Source organism: Nicotiana attenuata, unplaced genomic scaffold (assembly GCF_001879085.1).
Source record: "Nicotiana attenuata strain UT unplaced genomic scaffold, NIATTr2, whole genome shotgun sequence".
NCBI lineage: Eukaryota > Viridiplantae > Streptophyta > Magnoliopsida > Solanales > Solanaceae > Nicotiana > Nicotiana attenuata.
The window spans coordinates 59515-66789 of record NW_017673321.1 but is presented as its reverse complement, the minus strand read 5'-3'; the positions used below and the strand labels follow the sequence as shown (position 1 = coordinate 66789).

At 35.7% G+C, this 7275-nt stretch overlaps 1 protein-coding gene across 1 annotated transcript in view; it reads left to right on the top strand.

Moving 5' to 3' along the window:
• LOC109216043 (optic atrophy 3 protein homolog) overlaps window positions 1-2649 on the top strand; it is a 30149-nt gene extending 27500 nt beyond the window's left edge. The window contains exons 3-4 of the mRNA XM_019380172.1: window positions 1278-1364; window positions 2114-2649. Coding sequence (XP_019235717.1) covers window positions 1278-1364; window positions 2114-2272 — 246 coding nt within the window. The 3' untranslated portion in view covers window positions 2273-2649. The remainder of the gene's footprint in view (window positions 1-1277; window positions 1365-2113) is intronic.
• The last annotated feature ends 4626 nt before the right edge of the window (window positions 2650-7275 follow it).

The window sequence follows — 7275 nt, the reverse complement described above, 5'->3', positions numbered from 1 at the left end:
TAAACGTAAGTAGGAACGTTACGTAGTAAAACTAAAACTACTCTATATTTACAATGAAAATGACTTAGTTTTCTATAAGGCAGCAACAGGTTCGTTGCCAGCAGCATTGTCTTTGGCATCACGGTCTGCGCGCTCGGCGTTGTCTGTGCGCGCGGCGCTGTTGAAATCTGCCTGCGGCTGGGCGCTGGCGAGGGATATCGGTGGGGCGACAGAGGCACCTGCGCGCTTGTCACTTGGCGCGGCCAAGACCACGGGGCCGTCCGTGGCGCTAGGCATTGGGAGGCTTGCTAGGACGCCACGGGGCGCGCCCAAGGGGTCATGGGGTATGGCTGGAAAGCCGCCCATGACAATACATATGCATTAATATTATCTTCATTTGAGCCTTTCTACACTCAAAACCTGTGCTTCCACTGTGCTTTGCATCTAAAGTCTTGGCTTTTCTTTTTCTTTTTTTTCCTTTTTTTTTTGGTGCTTTACGCCTTTGACAATACTGTTGGAAAATAACCTTATGGACGATGATCAACAGGGCTGAAGTTTAGTTCATGAGATTGTTAGATGATTTTGTGGATTACTACTGAATAAAAGAAAAGATGATTTTGTGGAAAATTGAGGTCAAAGCTTGGACCTCTTTATCCCTACTGTTTGTTCTCTCTCAAGTTTCAGATTGTTTTTGTCCTTCTTCGCAAAACAATTATATAGATATTTTTTGGATTTAGATGTTTTGGTGAAACAGTTCCATAACGAGGAAGAGCCTAATACTTCGTCATGATCTTTTTCATCTTGAAGATTGACACGACGAGTCAACCGCTGTTAGCCTATTGATAAAGTTGGGAGATTAAAAAAATCACAATAGTTGCAGCTGCTTGCCAATGTTGGCTTTTAACTAGTTTTCGATGGCAATAGAGAATTAAAATAAAAGATGCATTGGTCTCTGTCAGCAGCTGGATAATTAGAGCAGCTATGTTGCGTTGGAGATGAAACACAAGTTCCAGAATAGTTAATGGAACAGATTTCATTCCATGATTCACTTCCTAAATTTCAATTTCAGTGCAACAATAATCTGTTCCATTAGTTTGCCTATTTCATGCGTGTGACACAGTAATAAATCATGAGTAATGCACCATGGAGGGCATCCTTATATTTGGTTGATTCTGTTGATAGTGGTGGTCAGTTTGGAGCGATGTAATGGCACATTGGCACTTGACTTTGCTATCTTGCATCTAGCACCTCTATGTTGCCTAATTTGTGCTTTGGCAACTTTTTAAATCGTTGAACAGGTTGCAGTTGCTGCACTTTACTTTGAGGTGCAAAGAAGTTCTCGATCAGAAGCTAAAAAGGAGGAAGTTCGCAGGCAAGAGCTGGAGGTATACTCTCAAATTCTTCGATTACTTGTTTGGTCTTGATAAGCTCTTTCATTGCTTTATCAATGACCCAAACCAAAAACATTGAACACCCCTGAAAGTATTTGTGCTGTTCCTTTGATGTTATCTCAGTAAACATCTACTTTAGCATCTCCTTTTCAAGTTTATGGTTACTTTTTATTATTGTTAAGAGTATCCCACATTTGGTTGAGGAATAAGTTGTTATCTCCCAATGGTCTTTGGCATTACTCACCTCATGAGCTAACTTTTGAGGTTAAGTTATTTATTCTTTTTTTTTCTTTATTTTGATTAATTGGTTTATGGTTATTTCTATCTCAATGTAATTTCATGGAATGGGTCCACCAAAGCAAGCACTTTTTGGTTAACAAGTTGCGGAACTAGTCCCTGTGATTGCCAAATAATGGACCAATTTTGCTTCACATCCATCTATTCTGTTGCTTATAACCCTTAGAGCAGATGGGTGGATGTGCCAAGAATCCCTCCGATTACATGCTATTTTTTTTGTTACTATACCTGTAAAGGATCCCAAATTTATCTAGCTCCTTGCGGCAGCAGAAAGAACTTTGTAATTTGCTATTTTGAGTTTCTATAAATTCTGTCTAAAACAAGTGCTTTTCTATTCTATTACACTGTTAGTGGAGTTCAAAACCTCTGTTGTCAAAATAAACTGAAATTCATCATTCTCTAAATTTCTTTTGAGTTATATCTGAGGTCCTTGTGTGTTTCTTCAGCAAATGCGGGAACGAGATGAAGCATTGGCAAGAGAGATGGAGAGCCTAAAAAGCAAAATTCAAGAGCTTGAGCAGTTAGCGAGGGGACGAGGACTTGCTGGTGTGTTCAATCTCAGACCTTCTCGTGTTGAAGAAGGCAAGTCCCCAACACCAGCATGATCTATTGTGTGAAGTTTTGGCAGCAAAACAATCAGTTGTTTTTTCTCATTCTTTGGATTCAAGAATCCTATCTGGCTTTTTTTAAAGCACAATTAAGCCTAAGCTTCTATTACTGAAAATGAAGTTGAATCGTGAAAGTTTCCATTAATGTGATCAATGTTGTAAGGTTATGTAGTAAGAATGACATGAAGCAGCTTGAATTTTTGTTATGTCCACCTTTGGATTGTGCACTTTCCTACTGAAATTTACATTTACCTAACACAACAGGCTTAGATTAGGAGACTTGTGTACTTTACTGATTATAGGGTGCAATATTGGAAATTTTGGAGATTCTTTGTTCAGCTATGTTCTAGTGTTCAATAGTACTGGTTAAATTATGTCCAGATGCTACTTACCTGCAAACGTTACTGTAGTAATATATTAAAAAGAATAGCTATTTATCCTTTTACTACAATTAGACAGGCTTAAATTGAGCAACATGTATGGTGATGATTCATAGAGTTAATCTCAAGTACTTGGGATATAGACTTAGTTGTTGTTTATCCTTTGATACAGTTCAATCCCATCTGATCCAATAAAATGGGTGGCATCATTAATTGACTACAGCCTACAGAGAATCTTGAAGGTGGATTGTGGGTTTTGCCCTTTATGCCTTCCTTGCCTTGCTCTTCTTCTCTATTATTTCTTCATAAAACAGTGTATTTTAATTTTTTTAAGGCCTTTTTCAAAAACATATACCAACAACTTATTATTTTTTTGGGGTTCACCCAACAGCTTATATGTTGACACGGTGAATTACTTTTTGAGGATCAAGTAAAGCTTTTGAGAGAGGATTGAAAGTAAAAACTAAACCAATTTCAGATAATAGTAAAAGCAATCTATTATATGTTCTTCCTTCTAATAGCCAAAAGAAAAATTAATGTTAAGCAACAACGGTCTACATTAACAAAATATGATAAATAATTGTCATGCTGTGTTGTCATTCTCTTGTAACATATGTTACATACTAGTTACGATTAGCCCGGGCTGTGCCCCAACAACCATAGTCAAAGGTAAAATTTTTATGTGGCGTCCAGTTTTACTTCACCCGTTGGATTTATGCCCACTTTTAAAAAAAGTATAATTCATACACAATTTTTAGATAATTTTAGATGCATACACTTTTCTCTTCTTCTTTACTGCTATTTTCTTCTTCTTTGTGCTTAGAGTTTCTTTTTCTTCTTCTTAGTTGCAAAATGAGTTTTTTTAAATTTATTGTCTTTTCGGCAATTTGATGATTGAGATTTGTTCATATGATATTTGAAAGTTATGTTTCAAATTTAAACTCATTTGGAGTAGATTTGAGTATTGAATCGTATTGAATTGTTGAAAATCGAAGAACAAGTTTATATTTCAGAACTTAAAATTCGAAATCTAAAGTTGCATTCAATAGATTGAACTATTGAAGATTCGAACTTTTGAAGTTATATTTGAAAGATAAAAGAACTTCATATTTGATTTTCGAAATTGCATTAAAGATATTGAACTAATTCCGATTCGAACGGATACACTTCACAAATTTTTGTGCAATATGGGTGTAACTTTAATGGTGGTCCCAAAAGTGATTATATATGAAAATGCCCCTAGTGAAACTCCTCTATGTATAACTGAATTAAACATATATTATACATCTGTTAACTAAATAAATAGTTGGGTGGGTGACTATTTAAATTAATTTTTTTAAATGTCTTAGATACTCATTACATTCAAGCAAAGCTAAAAGAATTTGCTTCTTTCTTCTTTTTTTTTTTTTTTTTTTAGACAAAAGCTAAACTTTCTTAAGATTTTAATTGACTCAAAATTTCGTAGTTGACCAAATATTACAAAAATAGTTGTAATTTGCATAAAACTTAAACTTGTAAACACATTGAATTTTTACCCTTTTTAATAAATGAATAAGCAAATCCTCGTTAGCACTTTCTTAGTCTTATTTTACAAGATCGAGATATTGTACAACCGTAGATAAATATATTTAAGTCCAATAGAATTTCCTTCCAATCTATTTGTAAACTTTTTATGCAACTTATAGTTATTTTGCAAAAGCCCGTTTCGAAATTTTCTGTTTAAAAGTGCACGGTTTCTAAAAGCATTAGTCATATAATTCACATATATATAGTGCGTGCAACAGTATAGAGAGAAGATTACATGCTATGAATATAGTTGGCAAATACAGAGGTGAGAAATAATTTGGGTGGGGCTGAGTTGAGGTCCACGTGGGGAGTACAAAGTGAGGCAGCAAAATCTATTGTATGTGAAAGTGTGTAGTGATGGATGATGACATAATTATAGGGCAATTTAGTCAAGACATTTACAAATTTAAACATGGGTTACTAGGGCTGGGCATATATGAGTCCGGAACCTAAATATTGTATTTTTGGACTCAAAGTACATTAATAGGTGTAAAAAAAAGTTATATATCTATATATAGCATATAAATAGAAGAAGCTATACCTTAACGGTAACTTTTTTCGTTAAGGTATAGCGTCTTGTTTTTAGACGCTATGCTGACTGACCATTTGACGTGACAGCATAACGTGTTGATTTTATACGCTATACATAGCGTTTAAAAAAATGCTATATCTTGATTATGGACCCACTAATAATTTAACTGACATAACAGTAATTTAAATTAGTATAGCGTCTATTTAAAGAACGCTATACGTAAAGAAATTTTCACATCCCGGGCTAGCCATTTCCTATATATAGTGGTTAGGATTTTAGGAAAATTCGTTCACAAAAAATTCCAACTCCCATTCAATATTTTCTTGTTGTTAAATTCATAAGCATTTTTTCCGTAATGTCTGAAGAGCGTAGAATAAGAGTTTCATTATATTGGGGGGGGGGGGGGTGAGATTGTGATGGAGAATAACTCTCTGAGGTATAGTTTATCTCCACTGGGTCATGTTAAATTACCACTTACAATGGAGTATGATAAATTGATATCGTTGTTATGCAAAAAAATGGGTGTGAGAAAACGTTCAGTGATACTCAAAGTAACCGGAAGATATCCGTATTCCGTCACTCCGCAAGGGACTGCTTTTTACTCGGAGTTAAACATCTACGATGATGAAAATTTGAGGGATTTTCCAACTGACATAAAGCTTTTTCGTACCTGTCGGAACCTTTAACACGCAAAGCATAACGTGGTCAAATATTACGTTATGTCTATATATAGCGTGGTCAAATAGTACATTATGTCTATATATAGCGTGGTCAAATAGTACGTTATGTGTGTTGTCTTGTCGAACTGAAAAGGCTGCCCAACTGACATAAAGTTGTTTCGTATCCGTCGGAACATTTAACACGCAAAGCATAGCGTGGTCAAATATTACGTTATGTCTATATATAGCGTGGTCAAATTGTACGTTATGTGTGTTGTCTTGTCGAACTGAAAAGGCTGCCCGACTGACATAAAGCTGTTTCGTACCCGTCAGAACATTTAACACGCAACGCATAACGTGGTCAAATATTACGTTATGTCTATATATAGCGTGGTCAAATAGTACGTTATGTGTGTTATCTTGTCGAACTGAAAAGGCTGCCCAACTGACATAAAGCTGTTTCGTACTTGTCGGAACCTTTAACACGCAACACATAGCGTGGTCAAATATTACGTTATGTGTGTATATAGCGTGGTCAAAGAGTACGTTATGTGCGTTCTCTTGCCTATAAATAACGAGCTCATTCTACATATTTTCTGCGCTCATCAATAACTAATAGCAAATTTTTCAAGAAAAGAGAGTTTTTTTAACGTACAAATGGCTCAACCTCTTTATGTACCAAGGTGTGAGTGTGGAAAAAAATGCATGACGCAAAGATGTTGGGATAATGGTGAAGCTGGACGCTGCTACTGGCACTGTATGAACAAGTTTTATAAGGTTCCCGACGAACCTACTTGCGATTTTGAGATATGGCTTGATGAACCCTGTCATCAGGAATACTACAAAGAATTGTTGTAGCATCTTCATAATGTGCGTGCACAACAGTGGGAACGTGAAGAAGAACGTAAAAAAGAGGTTGCGGAGTTGAAAGCAAAACTTAAAGAGGTAGAAGAAGAAAAAAATAAGCTGGAAGAACAATTTAAGTGGTTGGAGCAGAGAATAATTGACGACAGTGACTAAATGTATGTGTTTATTGTATGACTTTATCTTTATTTTTCCTCTGTCATGTATTTTTATTAGTTATAAGTTGCTATGTTTGTGTTCGTGTTGTAGTATTAAACTAGCTCTATTTTTATTAGTTATAAGTTGCTATGTGTTTGTGTTCATTGTAATGGAATTTAAGTTTTTGCGACTTGTGTTTGTGTTGTAGTACGAAACTAGCTAATTAACGGAGAAATAAAAAAGTAATGCACATATTACATAAAAGTTATTGTTAATGTATATACAAAAATATTATTTACATCAAATACAGAAAAAAAAAGAATAAAATCAATGTGTCCCGCATCCAGTGTGCTTCAATGCAGCCGCTGGCCTGAGGCGCATCGCATCCCGCCTGGGTACGCTATCGGGATCGTCATCATCAAGTCGCCTCCTTATAGCCGGATGCGCCGCTGCATGATCATCTGTGGTGCTGACAGGATCAGTAGAAGGGGCCGTCANTAAATTTAATAAATGATTTCCATATTTTTGCGTAAATCACTTCACTTACAAGTCGTAATGTGTTGAAATTCCATGATGGACGTTATCAATTAGGTGATGACTACCGGATGGCCACTTGTAAAATTCATATTCGGCCGGTACCCCTATTAAATATGTGAGCGTTAATACAAATTCAATACAACAAAAATATACATAATTAACACAAATGAAAATAGAAATTTACCACTCGTCTTGTGAGTTATGGAAAGCAGGGTATAAATTATTTTCTCACTGCTCATTCACCGGCAGTGATAAGTTTAAATCAAAGATAACTCTTTCATCCGGAACTTTTCCGGCAAAAACTGTTCCAGAATAACCACCCGA